General features: G+C 38.0%; 4 protein-coding genes across 6 annotated transcripts; 3 read left to right on the plus strand and 1 right to left on the minus strand.

Annotated features, from left to right (window-relative positions):
- The first annotated feature begins 966 nt into the window (after positions 1-966).
- Positions 967-2,748, plus strand: LOC140789505 (stellacyanin-like). The gene is made up of 2 exons (XM_073139222.1): positions 967-1,386; positions 2,156-2,748. The coding sequence occupies exons 1-2, from the start codon at positions 1,218-1,220 to the stop codon at positions 2,575-2,577; spliced, it is 591 nt and encodes a 196-aa protein (XP_072995323.1). The 5' UTR covers positions 967-1,217; the 3' UTR covers positions 2,578-2,748.
- A 2,365-nt stretch (positions 2,749-5,113) lies between these two features.
- On the plus strand, positions 5,114-6,239 carry LOC140789039 (stellacyanin-like). The gene is made up of 2 exons (XM_073138628.1): positions 5,114-5,410; positions 5,655-6,239. Exons 1-2 carry the CDS (start codon positions 5,242-5,244, stop codon positions 6,077-6,079), a joined length of 594 nt encoding a protein of 197 aa, XP_072994729.1. The 5' UTR covers positions 5,114-5,241; the 3' UTR covers positions 6,080-6,239.
- A 65-nt stretch (positions 6,240-6,304) lies between these two features.
- On the minus strand, positions 6,305-11,184 carry LOC140788081 (transcription factor ILR3-like). 2 transcript variants are annotated; one of them, XM_073137193.1, is made up of 5 exons: positions 10,636-11,184; positions 9,329-9,391; positions 9,159-9,251; positions 8,886-9,048; positions 6,305-6,843 (listed from the first exon to the last, which is right to left on the minus strand). In XM_073137193.1, the coding sequence occupies exons 1-5, from the start codon at positions 10,785-10,787 to the stop codon at positions 6,577-6,579; spliced, it is 738 nt and encodes a 245-aa protein (XP_072993294.1). In that variant the 5' UTR covers positions 10,788-11,184; the 3' UTR covers positions 6,305-6,576. The 2 variants fall into 2 exon arrangements, with proteins under 2 accessions (XP_072993294.1, XP_072993295.1); XM_073137194.1 differs by having other exon boundaries at positions 9,159-9,236; positions 10,636-11,172.
- Positions 11,185-12,102: 918 nt separating this feature from the next.
- Positions 12,103-14,850, plus strand: LOC140788074 (pentatricopeptide repeat-containing protein At5g50390, chloroplastic). Of its 2 annotated transcripts, XM_073137184.1 has the most exons (2): positions 12,103-12,937; positions 13,031-14,850. In XM_073137184.1, exons 1-2 carry the CDS (start codon positions 12,356-12,358, stop codon positions 14,468-14,470), a joined length of 2,022 nt encoding a protein of 673 aa, XP_072993285.1. In that variant the 5' UTR covers positions 12,103-12,355; the 3' UTR covers positions 14,471-14,850. The 2 variants fall into 2 exon arrangements, with proteins under 2 accessions (XP_072993285.1, XP_072993284.1); XM_073137183.1 differs by having other exon boundaries at positions 12,103-14,850.
- The last annotated feature ends 70 nt before the right edge of the window (positions 14,851-14,920 follow it).

The raw sequence follows: 14,920 nt of genomic DNA on the forward strand, positions 1-14,920 counted from the left end.
GCTCATTGTTTTCCTTGACTGTAGCTCGTGCCTCTGTTTCTTGCCATCAATCATAAGCTTTCAGCTCAGGAGGAGGGAATTTTCGATTCTAATTTGACTTGCCTATCATAATATTTCTTGCTTCTTTTTCCTCGAGAAAAGTATTTGGTGTTAGAATTCAGAGAGAAAAGATCGAAGCTCGCATCATTTGATGTTCCTTGATTAAACAACAGGATCAGATGATGGTATCATTCACCATATATTTTCTGTTCTTAAATAGTTGGGCAACGTTTTATGCCGGCAAGATATATCAAGACGGTGCCGACTTGCAAGAATAGATGGACAGTCGGCCAGAAAGCTATCTTTTTCAAATAATAACCTCGGTAATCGGCAAAAGATTAAGTAGCTTAGATGGTCCTAATCTTTTGGCGTCACAGATTACGTAAGACTTCCAATTATAACTTCTAGAAGAGATTTGTGTTAGAATACGTGGCAGCTGTGCACAGTGCACTGCATCCAGTCAAAGCCAGAGCTGCGAACTTCCACACTTCTACGGTTCTACCTACTCTAGCATTGACCTAAACGTAACGGTTGACTCGATCCAGATGTCCTCGATTGACAAGAGCTTGGTCGTAATATATCACACCCTTCAACTTCACAAAATTTACGGTTCACACCCTATTTATTTCCATTCTGGCCCTCATCTGTTAGCTTTATTTTCGATAAACACCTCCAATTTACAAAAAAATCTAAATGGTTTACTCGGAGTGCGTGTGCGTGTGTCTAAATACTTTACATATAAAAACGTGTGAAAAACTCGCCCAAGTCTCTGCTAGTTTCGTGGAAGACCAATCATCAAAGACTTGCTCAAAATAAAGCCGTGGATTCTCCGTTCTTAGGACTTATTCCAATTTAAACCATTTAATTTTTTTTTAAAAAAAATAACGTATTCACGTAGGAGATCTCTTCGTGGCTTCCACACCCATAACGTCTCCACTATCCAACGCATTGGCTTAGCAACGTTGGAATTCAACATATCCCCCCCCCAACAACCCCGTTGATTTGCCAGACGTATTCACATGTGACGCGTTCCTGAAAAGTAAATCTTCCACACGGTCTATAAATATCAAGAAACCGATGCAAGAATCACAACACCACCACCACCATTACCATTTCTTTCTCTCCTCTGGAAAACCTTAATTTGTTGATCTCCTCTGCTGCTCCTTCCATCTCTTTACATGGAGAACATGGCGAAAGCTTTGATCGCAGCCTTGGCGATGGCGGCTATCTTTCAGCTCGCCGTTGGCACAAATTACACCGTCGGAGCACCGGCCGGTTCATGGGATCTCCAGACCAACTACAAAAACTGGGTTTCCTCTATCACTTTCCTCACCGGAGATTTTCTCAGTAAGCTTCGGGTCCTTTTGTTTTTTAAAAGAAATTTTATTTTATTTATTTATTACTGTTCACACCAACTCAACAGTGACATTTATCATTCAACTCCAACTCCTGAAATATGTAAAATACCTTAATCTTAATCTTAAAAATTACTTAGAGATATTAAGATAAGTTTATATTAATGCTTAATTTGACTCATATATAGGGCAACTAAAACTTCAATGCCCCTCTCGAGTTGCCTATGTTAATCCTACGGTTGTAGTATGAGGTTTAGCTAGTTTTCATATTCTTTCCTGGTACCGGCTTCAATATAGTTTAATAACTCATTATGAGCTAAGTAGTTAATTAATTAAGGATTAGAAAAAAGGAGCATATTAGGCCGCATAAGTCCATGTCAAACAAATATCTAACACATGATGTTTGACTCGGATTTGGAAGCCTATCTCTATGGAGAGAGTTTTCGATCTGAATCAGATTAGGTTCAGATTTTATCTCCTTAGTTGTAACCAGAATTACTAAATAGAAAAATGAGAAAGAGAATATGGAGATCAAAGATCAAATTTAATTTGACACGAAGGAGAGAGAGAGAGAGAGATAACTAACCGATTTAAGGGGTGAATGTTATGAAATCTTAATTTTACACTTAAAATTAATAAACGGCTCCTCATAATTTGCTAGAGGGTATGGAAGAAGAACTAATTCTTGAGGCATTAAAATCAAAATGTGCAGATCAAAAACTTTCATTAACTAACCACAAAATTTGTTGTGATATGTGCAGTATTCAAGTATTCATCCAGCCAACATGATGTCCTAGAGGTGACCATGAGCAACTATGGGTCATGCACAACAAGCAACCCAATCTCCACAGACGCCAGTGGCAACACCGTCGTAGCTTTGACCGCCCCCGGGACCAGATACTTCATCTGTGGGATCCCAGGTCACTGCACCAGTGGCATGAAGGTCCAAATCGACGTATCCGCAAAGTCGGCGCCGGCCACCCCGCCCACTTCCGGCTCTTCTCCTCCACCTCCATCTCCAACTGCGACTCCTCCATCTCAACCCAACTCACCTCCATCCGGAGTCTCACCTGCACTTGCTCCTCCCCGGCAGGACTCGGCAGCAGGAGTTAGTGGTCTCGGCGTTCAGGAGAAGGTTGCGTTTGCGTTCGGGCTCGGAGTGCTGATGCTTGTGGCGTTTTGAGCACTATGAGGAGGATTTAATTTTATCAATTACATGTCCACCTGTTGTTTTTGTTTGGGGCTTTCGACATTATATTTTATTCATTTGCATAAATAATTTTTGATGCATCAGATTTGTAGCTTACATGCGGTTGAAGAAAATAAAAGTGGCTGGCCTGCCTATTTTATCCTACATTTGGCTCTGAATACTAGAAAGAGTATATCACAAGAAGGATAAGATTGAGTTCTGATTATTATAAAATAAAATAAACTCGTACTTACAATTTGATAGCATAAATTCCAGTTTATCAATTAATCCAGAGTCACAGAATATAAAACTTGCTTCAATTTCCAAATAGGGATGAGGTATCCCTTGTTGACGAGCATTTACATTCTTCCTGCTAATAAGACATTACGATCCACTTAGAGCAAAAGAATTGTGTAAAATTGTTGTCTTAACAAACCACTGTGTATTCTCCCCCTTATGCCCATTGATCTCCACCGCGAGAGAGGCCGTAAAGATGCAGGAGTGAATGAGCTTCATAAGAAGGACAAGGCCTTAGACATATCAGCTTTGAGCAAAACGGCACCAAATTTTGCTCTTAGAGGATTTTGTGAAGTTGATTGTCTCTTGCGCTAGGACATGATTGTCTACTGTTTGCCTTCTAAACACTCATTTTGAGAGGGAGAGATGAGGACATTGAGAAGAGGCTTAATTCTTGCTGCATGGATCTTAGCATTGAGCTTGTAATTGTGTTTTATAGACTTATGAGTCTAAAGTCGAATAAGGAGCATCATTTTTAAAAGACGAGGAGTTGTTCAGATTTTTACCCATACCCCAGATCAGAAGATTGATCGATCGATCGCCTTGCAGGTTGCACTCCTCAGAATATCCTAGTGAGCTGGAAAGAAGTGAGTATTAAGCCTGTCAGACCCTGGGGCCTTGTCCAGACCTAAGCTCCTTAGGATGGTTGTGATGATATATCTCATCATCAGAGGACAAGATGCAGAGGTCCTCAGCAGAGTATTTCACATCAAGATTATGGATGTAGTTGAACTACAATCTACACTAGTTTTTACCAGATAGAGATATTTTTTCCTTACAAATATTTCAAATGGCAAGTCTTTTGATCTAACTATAATGATAGCATGATCAAACAGAGGATTAGAGAGCAAGATCCTGACTAAAGGAAGAACAATGTTGGCATTGGTATTGTGGAGGAAGCTTGAAAGGTTTCGTCGAATTGTCATTTTATGGAGCCCCCCACACCCAGAACAAGTCCAGCGGAGAATTTTCATAAGATGGCGGCATTTTTGGCGTTGCCCCTTCGACCATCGTAATCTTGTTTGATTTATTCTATCAAAGGGGAGAGTAGAGAGTATGCCTTCTGATTTAGGCCAGGTTGGTGCTTGCATGGATGGGCTTGCTTTCGATCCACGAGGGTAACGGGCTTTGCATGGTTCTGAAGAGTAGGCTCATTACCTTTGAATAAGATTATGGGCTTTTGTTAGTTAGCTCTGTTAATAGGGATGGGGCAATGACGGATGGGGAATGAACTGAGATGGAGTCACAGTTATGAGTTTGATAGGGATGATGATAAGAGAGAGGAGCGGTGGTATGCGTTGCTTCAAACTGATAACAAAATTAGGAATTCAAACTTGAATCAAACTTATCACTAATAAACTGTCACAATTTATAAGATAGTCTACAAACAACTTATTGATCTCAACGATTTTACCTGACACAGTTTTAATCACTAGACCTTATAATTCACTACTTTCTATAATTGACTTTTAATTTCAATTTCCTTTAAAATTAATTTTTCATCTTAATGACTCTTAAGACGAATCTTTTGATGTAGAAGATGAGCAAAAACATTTATCGATAAAATGTATTGTTTTTCTAAAAACTTATTATCAAAAGATATTATAATTTTTATATATTCTATAAAGATAAAGTTAAATTCAAGTCAAATTAATTCTCATATAATTTCAGATTTTGCAAAGTTCCACGACTCCGTTCGAATGCAAGTTAGCCTTGTTGGAAAATTTTGACTTGAGTTTCTAAGTGCGTTCAAACGGCCAAAAATACATATCTATATCTTCATATCTTTTAATGTTTTTCAGGGTGCGTTTAAACACACTTCAACCGTACTGACTTAAATGCTTCAGATCTCAAAACTCTTGAAACTAAATCTTATTAAAATTTATAGATATACTCATATACATAAATAAAATACATAAAATAATTTGTATATATATTTAAACCTAACACCTATTTTTTTTATTGCAAAAAGTTTGTACAGAGTGAAAGCAAAGAAAATAATGGACTCATTCCAATTTAAATCATTAAAAAGGTCACGTAGGAGACCTCTTCGTGAGTTCTCACATCCATATCTTTTCCATTACCTAAGACATAGTCTCTAAAGCCGCCAAGTTTGGAATTCAACAAATCCCCAACAACCCTTTTGATTTGCCAGACGTGTATCCACATTTGACGCGGTCCTAAAATAATCTTCAGCACGGTCTATAAATATCGACAAAATCGATACAAGAATCACAGCACCACCGCATCTAAGGAGTTCATCTTCTCTCTCTCCTTTGGAAACTCTCATTCCGCAGCCAAATTAGTATTTCTCTGCCACCTTTCTTGATCTCCCCTGCTGCTCCGTCCCGATCTCTTTACATGGGAAACATGGCAAAAGCTTTGATCGCAGCCTTGGCAATGGCAGCTATCTTTCAGCTCGCAGTTGGTACAAATTACACCGTCGGAGCACCGGGCGGTTCATGGGATCTCCAGACCAACTTCGCAAACTGGGCTTCCCCTATCACCTTCCTCACGGGAGATTTTCTCAGTATGTTTATATTTATTAAAAACACCTTATGTTTGCATTTATTATCATTCACATCTTACATAGGTATTTATCATTGAACTCCTCGAGTTTGCTTAAAAAAAAAAACAGACCGAATAGATAATATTCTGTATTTTAGAGAGATTAAAAAGTAAAAAAGCAATGATCATAAATAATCATCCAAACTTTCTGCAAACTCTTCTAAACTTTCATAAACTAACCATAAAATTTGTTGTGATATCTGCAGTATTCAGTTATGCATCCACCCAACATAATGTCCTCGAGGTGACCATGAGCAACTATGGGTCATGCACAACAAGCAACCCAATCTCCACAGACGCCAGTGGCAACACCGTCGTAGCTTTGACCGCCCCCGGGACCAGATACTTCATCTGTGGGATCCCAGGTCACTGCACCGGTGGCATGAAGGTCCAAATCGACGTGTCCGCAAAGTCGTCGCCAGCTACCCCACCCACTCCCGGCTCTTCTCCTCCACCTCCATCTCCAACTGCGACTCCTCCTCCATCTCAACCCAACTCACCGCCATCCGCAGTCACACCTGCACTTGCTCCTCCCCCGCAGGGCTCGGAAGCAGGAGTTAGTGGTCTCGGCATTCAGGAGAAGGTCGCGTTTGCGTTCGGGCTCGGAGTGCTGATGCTTGTGGCGTTTTGAGCACCACGAGGAGGATTTAATTTAATCAGTTATATATTCACGGTTGTTTGTTTGGATTTAGATATTGTTTTGATTCATTGGCATAAATATCTTCTGATGTATTAGATTTGTAGTATACATGAAATTGATGAAATAAAAGTTGCTGTCCTATTTTTGTCTACATTTGGCTTTGAATGCTAGAAATTCTATCAAAAAAAGGATAAGAATGAGTTCTGATCGTAAAAATAAAATTAACTCATACTGAAATTTATTGATTATTCCTAAAGTCGCAATATAGAGCTTGTTCCAATTTCCAAACAGGGATGAGGTATCCCATGTTGATGAGCATTTACATTATGAGGCCACGTAGTTCATTGGCAAATACATGTTTCCTGCTAATAAGATCCACTTAAAACAAAAGAATTGTGTTAAGAATTTCAACAAACTTCTGAGTACATTAGCAAACAAAAATCTAAGCATAAATCTCCAAGTGCGCAGGTTCAGTTTGTCCAGAAAGCTTATGCAACTGGTGAAAACGCGTCAGTATCTTTGGAGGTATCGACTTCACCCGGCGGCATGAACTGCCACATTGGAAATCCAGGGTAACCGACAACGGGCATCATCAACTTACGCCCAGCAGCTTGACCTTGGGCAGCAAAGACAGTGGGTAATAGAGGAGGCTGTATGTAGGTTGGTTGTGAATTCAAAAGTTTTATTTGCTGCTCTAGGGTCTCCTTCTCTGCCTTCAGCTTTTGCTTCTCATCACGAAGCTCATTCTTCTCTGCCTGCAATGATGTAGAAGTTCAATATTTTCTGTGATTGAAACATGTCTAATAAGTCAGGGAGAATGTAAAGATAGGTGGACTTACTACTTTACCAGTTATCCTAAAAGTAAACAAGTAAAGCACAAAAAGAAATAAAATACTAGCTCCTTCAGCTGCAATTCATATCGTCCAAATGTGAATAAGTAGAAGTAGTACACAACCCCCAGTTTCAATAACCAATGATCACCCAAATGCTCGAAATAATTCTGCAAATTATGAAAAAAAAAGGATGTCTTCCATGATGCTCAACTTTGTCTCAGGAACTCGGAACAATTCATAAGAAATTAATTTGACATTTTGCCAGTTCTTGATTAGCTTTATATACTTAAATTTTATTGCTCAATGAATGTTGTATGGAGTTGCACCTTGACCATTCGCATACAAATAATGATTTCTTTTGTATCAAAAAAGGAATTACAGGTCTCTAAACTAGTTACTTTCATCACATGAGATGGGAAAAATAACTCAACGACTTCGCAGTGTTCCTTAAGTTGTCATTTTATCATACTAAATTTCTGAATTAATTACTGATGATCATAAACGAACTTCCTCTAAGCTCTGTGAAGCATCACACATGCGTGATTTTCTTTACCTACATTGTTTTCAGCACTAGTTTCCTACTCATCTTCAACTATTTACACCTAATCAAACAGCCAAACTCAAATCTCTCATATTAAACTAGACGATCTTCCATCTTCCATCAACAATAGTGGGGAGTGCAGTTGAAAGAAATGATAAATAATTAGTAAGATGCAAGGTTCTAAGTAATAGTATACTAAGTAGGCGGAGAAAACTATTCGTATCAGCAATATCGGTCGTTTTGACCATTGTATTAACCATTTAGATATTGAACTACTTTTGAATTATGTAAATTCTAAAAATTGATATAAAACATAGAAAAATCTCAGAATTTGATGAAAACAAAGATTAAAAAAGTTTAAATTACTCACATTAGATAGTAATAACATAACACAAAGAGTGAATATATTAAGAAATATATCGAATTTCAAAAGCATTCAGTAAATACATGTGTTCATCACCATCATCATCTTTGCAATATAGACGGCAAGAAGCCTCCTGTAGATGAGGCTAGCAAGTGCCTTTGCAATAGCAGTGAGCATAGAAGTGTTAAAAGAAAAATTAAAATTGGTGAAGGAAGAAAAAAATAGCAACAAAACGAAAAGGAGAAAAAATAGCAAGAAAACGTAAAATGTGGCATTCAAGACATTAAGAGATCAATAGTTGATATCTCAAGTTGTATTCACATATAGCCCACATAAAAGAAAAAGAAAAGAAAACCAAAATTTTGTGTTCACAGCCTATATAGTTTATGCTTGGGCCGAAACCAAGGTAAAACTGATTTCGACCCAAATTTTGGGTCAATAAGGATCAAAGCTGATATATATCAACTGATAGTATCGAATATTGATATCCGCTGATACGTTGAACTATGGTAAGATGCTGTTGCTCAACGATGGGCAAAGGAAGAAACTTCCTATGAGCTATCTTGTAGATTGTTTATGCATATTTATTATAAGAAAGATCATTATGAAGTTTATGATTATTAGATGACTAGTACATGGATCAGATAACCACCAAATATTATTTAGCCTAAAATTTAAATTACTGCAATCAAAGAACATCCTACTAGATTCATATATATTCTGACAGCTTAACTAGATATCATAAAACTCTTACCCTATATAATAATATTAATGATGATTATTTATCTTTTTCAGTTAGGAAACACTACAAATAGAAAAGATAACCAATAATTCTAATTCTACAAAGTTTTCACAGTAATGGCATTCAGAACTACTCAAATGGATATATTGATGTTGCAGTCATCTAGAATAACCATTTTGTAAACAGATTAGTATTTACTGAAAATCTAACTGAGAACGTTAATTTTAGGTACTAGCAAAGGATAACAAATAGCATCCTAAAATATATCTATACATAATGGAAGGTTGAACATAATGCGATATGAGAAAATCATTGACCTTCAACTCTTTTATCTTTTCCTGAAGACTCTCATTTGAATCCTTTAGCTTTTGTGCTTCAATGCGCAGCTGAGTAACCATGCAAGCAGCATCACTCAAAATAGCTGCTTTGTCTGATTTCGGTGGCTTCCCAGGATCAATAACAGACCCCAATTCGATGAACCTAAAAAGTAAAAGCCCAAAGACTTATTATTTCAAGCCACCAGAGAGGAAAATTACCTCATATAAATCATGAGTTTTACATGTTATGTAACCAACTAAACACAAATGCACCTGTCATTCAACTTATCCCTTCTCATTTTCTCTCTACAAGCTTTAGACGCAGGCCCACTTCCAGATTCTGTCCTTGCGCTGTAACTCAAATTTCTTTACAATTACAGATATAATAGAAAATAACATGGAAATCATACTCTCAATAACAAAGCTCAAAATAAAAGTCAAACCGTTTGCTAGAGCATGGTGCTTTGGGGTCATCAGAAGTTGTAAAAGAGCCATCAATATCCACACTGACAACAAAAGACAACCCTTAGACACCCATAAAACTGAACAATGGAAAGAAGGAAGGAAAACAAAAACTAATAACTGTAAAAATACATCAGGTGATTAGATATCACATTCTGAAATAAGAAAATAGATATAAAATCAGCAGGGATTCTAAAGAACATAGGTAGCAGCTAGTGCAATAACAGTAGCACATAGCATTAGCAGACCACTGTAAATCAGTATCATCAACATTTTGTCAATAACTCATCGATTCATAGTTTGATGTTGAATATGTATTCTCCTCACGGGGTTTCAGATCTACAAGTACCTAAGTTAAGAAGATATATATATATATATATACACATCACATTCTAGAGTTAAAAAAATGTGAAAAGTACTAACTTGGCCACTTGGCAGCACAAAAACCATACTTTGCACGTAGAATGACTTCATATGATACAATATATTCATCAACAACTGAGGATCCAATTAAAATAAAACTTTACCATGAATAAAGTAAGAAATCACTTCTTACATTATGGAAAAAGGAAATGTCACCCTCCACAAACAGATCAAAACAGCCATCGGATTAAGAGAAATTCCAAGCTAATCTCACCATGAGGATAATTAGAAGCATCATATCTCAGATTGTTAGGTATAATGTTAAAACCAATTATTGTCATCGATTGGCTCTACCAATCTGCTGTCAACTATATTGGAAATCCATTATTTGAAAGTTCCTATAAAATCTAGAGCAGGTGCAGAAAAGAACACATTTCTCGATATAATCTAAAAAAAGATATTAGGTAACTCATATGTTAAATTTCCTTCATAATCATCACACCAAAAAGTAATAATACAATTATTATTAGAAAGCATGTAGATAATGTAAGAAGATTAGCCTGCATGTGTCAACTGCTCCAAAGAATAATTCCGTAGACCAATTTAGCTTACACAGAAGATGATCTCTTTCTCAAATCCTTTTGTAATCTTTCAATTTGCATGGATTTCCTTTTTTCCTAATTACCAGACATTATCCAATAGTCACAAATAACTCCCAAAAAAATTCTGTAGAAATTATTTCAACAAAAAACACAACCAATTGAAGTATAATAAAAAATCAAAGTCAAAAAGAAAAAGAAAGCTCAAAACTTTCCACACACACACAAATTAGACAATTAATTCAAACCGACAAAACCCAAAAGCAAAAACGAGCGAACGTCTTAATAAATCGAAATGAAATCAATAAGAATGATATCCGTGATACCTGACACCAGAAGAAGAATTCACTCCCTGAGGCGTCCAACAATAGCCGCCAGCCGCCGCCGCCGCCGCCGCAGCGAAATCTCCACCGGCGTCGGCCAATTCGTCAATCAGAGCGGAGTCCAAGAACCAATTGGGGTTATCCGGCGAACCCATCCCCGATGCTTCGCCGGGAATCCTAGATCTCCTACAAGGAATCCGAGAGGGTAGATGGCGATAAACTCGATAAAAAGGTGAGAGCTTTCTTCTCCGTTTTTCTCTATACTTTTTGGATATCGAAAAGAGAAAAAGAAAAGCCAATCTGAGGTTGGGATCTGGGCAAAAGCTTATCCAAGTAAGAAATCCAGGCTAATAGAAGTATTAAAATAATTTGACAAATAGGAAAATATTTGGGTTCTCCAAAGTTATCGGTTGACTATGATTTTATTTTTATAAAACAAAGGACTTAGATATTTTATGTAAACTAAAAAATGATATACCTTACTTCAATAACAACTACAGCAACTAAATCTAAACAAACATTTTCTAAGGAAAGTCGGATGGCTAAATTATATTTTATCTCATGCCATTAGATTTAAATTTATTTTATTCACAGTAATTTCAAATTTAAAAATATTTATTAAAGATAAAATTGTTAATAACTAGATAGAATAACAAATCTATTCTATTCTAATAAACATTTTTTGAAAGTGAAAGTCGATATGAAAAATAAAGCAAGGCCTTAGACAGAATCACAAATTATAGATTTCTTCAAGCCGGCAGTCAAAAAAACCACATCATGAATCACCAAACTAAGTGAAATCAAAGATCACCTACCTATAACAGATAGATAGATAGAGAATAAAAGAAAAATGTATAACACACAACCCTATGGGCTAAAACAATAAAATAAAACCTCCCATAATGCCTTGATAAGATCGACACACCGGAGGCGGTAAGAGAGGCACTGCAAGGTGAAGAGGGGGAAGGAGTTATTGAATCAAGGTCGACAATATGGGACATAATCGTGCACAAGAGAAGCGAGGTAGGATGAAGATGGCAATGGAGGCCATGGAAGAGAGGGAGGGAAGGAGCTATCAGAGTAGGGAGTTCGCAGGGAGGAGAAGGAGACGACGTTGCGCGGAGAAAGGGACAGGTGGAGGCGTAAGAAGGAGGAGGAGGATTAGAGACATCAATATCCCACTAGGGAACCCGACGAGGTCTCGGTGGCTCAGAGCTACAAGGAGAAAGAAGAAAGAAAAATAAAAAGAGAAATGGAGAGAAGAATAGAGAGTAAACAAACCATGGTAGAAAGGAGGAAGACGTCGGCTACGAGAAAGACTTTCTAAGAAGAGAGGAGAAAGAAAATGACGCATACCACAACTTTTATATTTTTTTTTACGAATTTACAATTTACTCCCAACCTTTTTAGTATTCACATTATAAGTACTTGTATGCGTATATGAGTTTGTCTAAACTAAAGTCCAGCCCATGGGTAGCCTTTATTTGTAGTCCGGTCCATTTGTAGGTTGGATAATTTCAGTTTTCAAAGGCAGCCACCAAAACCCCAGATCTTTCCAACTCTGGCGGATTTCTCTATGCTCTCAACGACCCCCTCCAAATGAGAAGAAGAAAGATCCCTTCTCCATCCTCTAAACCCTCGTTTCTAACTAACGATCGATTCCTTGAGGTATTTATCCCTTCTTCGCTTCCAGTTTTGATCCTTTTTCCATTAGATTTCTCGAATGGAGCTTTACTTCACCAGCATCTGCAACTGGACCACGGAACACACGATTCACAACAAGTTGTCAACCTTTTCTTCTTCTCTTATTGAAGCTAATATCCCGAGGATCAAAAAGATCCAACCTTTATTGTTCTCTGGGAAAAAGACCCCATGTTGGGGTGTCAAGTGTTGCTCCTCCTTGGAGGGCGGCCTTAAGCCGAAGCCCAGACCAAAAATTAGCCCTGTTGTCGAGAAGCCAGATGCAGAACCTCATCTGGGAGATGCCCACGTCGCGAAGCCTGGCTCTTCTAGTCTCTGTGATCAGATTGAGAAGTTGGTTTTCTTCAAGAGGCATGAAGAAGCCATTGAGTTGTTTGAAATCTTGCGGTGGAAGGGTGGTATAGTTGTTGGCGCCCGTACCTATGATGCGCTGGTGAATGCTTGCATCGCTCTGGGATCCAGCAGGGTGGTCAAGATGGTGTTCCGCCATATGATCGACAGCGGGTTTGAGTTTGATCAGTATATGAGGAATAGAGTCCTTCTGATGCACCTGAAATGTAACATGATGGTTGATGCCAGGCAATTGTTTGATGATATGCCAGAGGTAAACATCGTTACCTGGAACACCATGATTACAGGACTGGTTGATGCTGGTTCCTTTGAGGAGGCATTTGAATTCTTCTTGTTGATGTGGCAGTATACATCTGATGCTGGGCCGCGCATGTTTGCTACCATAATTCGCGCATCTGCCGGTCTGGGCTTCGTGTTTGCTGGTAGGCAGTTGCACTCCTGTATTTGGAAGATGGGTTTGCATGGAAATGTCTTTGTGTCTTGTGCTCTTATTGACATGTACAGTAAATGTGGATACATTGAAGAAGCTCAGTGGGTCTTTGATGAGATGCCTGAGAAGACTGTTGTTGCATGGAACACAATAATAGCAGGATATGCACTTCATGGATACAGTGAGGAAGCTTTGGCCATGTATTATGAGATGCGTAATTCTAATGTTAATATGGATCATTTCACCTACTCAATTCTAGTTAGAATTTGTGCTCGTTTAGGTTCATTGGTACATGCAAAACAAGCTCATGCAGGTCTAGTCCGGAATGGATTTGGATTTGATATTGTTGCAAACACAGCTCTTGTAGATCTGTATTGCAAATGGGGAAGGATGGAAGATGCGAGGAATGTTTTTGAAAGGATGCCTAGGAAGAATGTTATATCTTGGAATGCTCTGATAGGGGGCTATGGCAACCATGGTATGGGAGATGAGGCTGTCAAGATGTTTGAGAGAATGACAAAAGAAGGAATGGTTCCCAACCATGTGACTTTTCTCGCCGTACTGAATGCATGCAGTTATTCTGGTATGTTGGAAAAAGGGTGGGAGCTCTTCGAGTTGATGGGTCAAGATTCAAGAATGAAACCACGGGCAATGCACTATGCATGTATGATTGAGTTGTTGGGTCGAGAAGGGCAATTGGATGAAGCTTTTGCTATGATAAAGGATGCACCTTTTATCCCGACTGCAAACATGTGGGCAGCCTTGCTTACAGCTTGCAGGATTCATAAGAATTTAGAGCTTGCGAAGCTAGCTGCTGAAAAGCTTTTTGGAATGGAACCTGAGAAATTAAGTAATTATATTGTCCTGTTAAATATATACAACAGCTCGAATAGAATGGATGATGCAGCTAAGGTATTGAAAACCTTAAAAAGGAAAGGATTGAGACTACGCCCTGCTTGCAGTTGGATCGAGGTAAAGAAACAACCTCACGGGTTTATTTTTGGAGATAGATATCACCCGCAAATTAATGAAGTATATAGGAGGTTAGATGTCTTAATGGAAGAGATAAAAGAAGTTGGTTATGTCCCTGACCAGAAATCTTTGCTTCCTGATGTTGGTGAGCAGGAGCAACAATTATCAAATCACCACAGCGAAAAATTAGCTATTGCTTTTGGGCTGATAAGCACGCCTGTTTATACTCCCTTGCAAATTGCACAAGGCCATCGGGTGTGCAACGATTGTCATAATATAATCAAGCTTGCCACACTAGTTACTAAGAGGGAAATTGTGGTAAGGGATGCTAGCCGATTTCACCATTTCAGACATGGGACATGTTCTTGTGGAGATTACTGGTGACAATATACGTTCTCAATGGGATAATGTATGATGTAATTCTTCTCTATGATTAGTTGTAGGCTATATATAGTCTCCTCTAGTTATTTATTGATTTCTGCAATTAGATAACATCTTAATATTGCATATTTTGTTATGGAAGGGGGCGAAAGCTTTAACGAAGCTCATCTTCAAAGATGATAAAGGTTCTTTTCATTTAAGCTTTTTCTGCTTCAAGTTCTATAACTATTCTATATTAGTCGATCGACAGGTGAATTGGATTTTTCTAAGCCATGATACATCAGTTGTGGATCAGTAGTAGTAATGATTGATTGTACCAGAACAGCTTATTGTCTGAAATGGTTTTTGCTGTTATATCGAATGAATGATTACATTTCTTGTTACGTGGTCTTTTGATATTTAATTTACTTCTTCCTCTATTTTCATATGCGAAACAATCATTCTTCGTGACAA

This window comes from Typha latifolia, chromosome 5 (assembly GCF_019914945.1).
Source record: "Typha latifolia isolate L0001 chromosome 5, TyphaL0001v2, whole genome shotgun sequence".
NCBI lineage: Eukaryota > Viridiplantae > Streptophyta > Magnoliopsida > Poales > Typhaceae > Typha > Typha latifolia.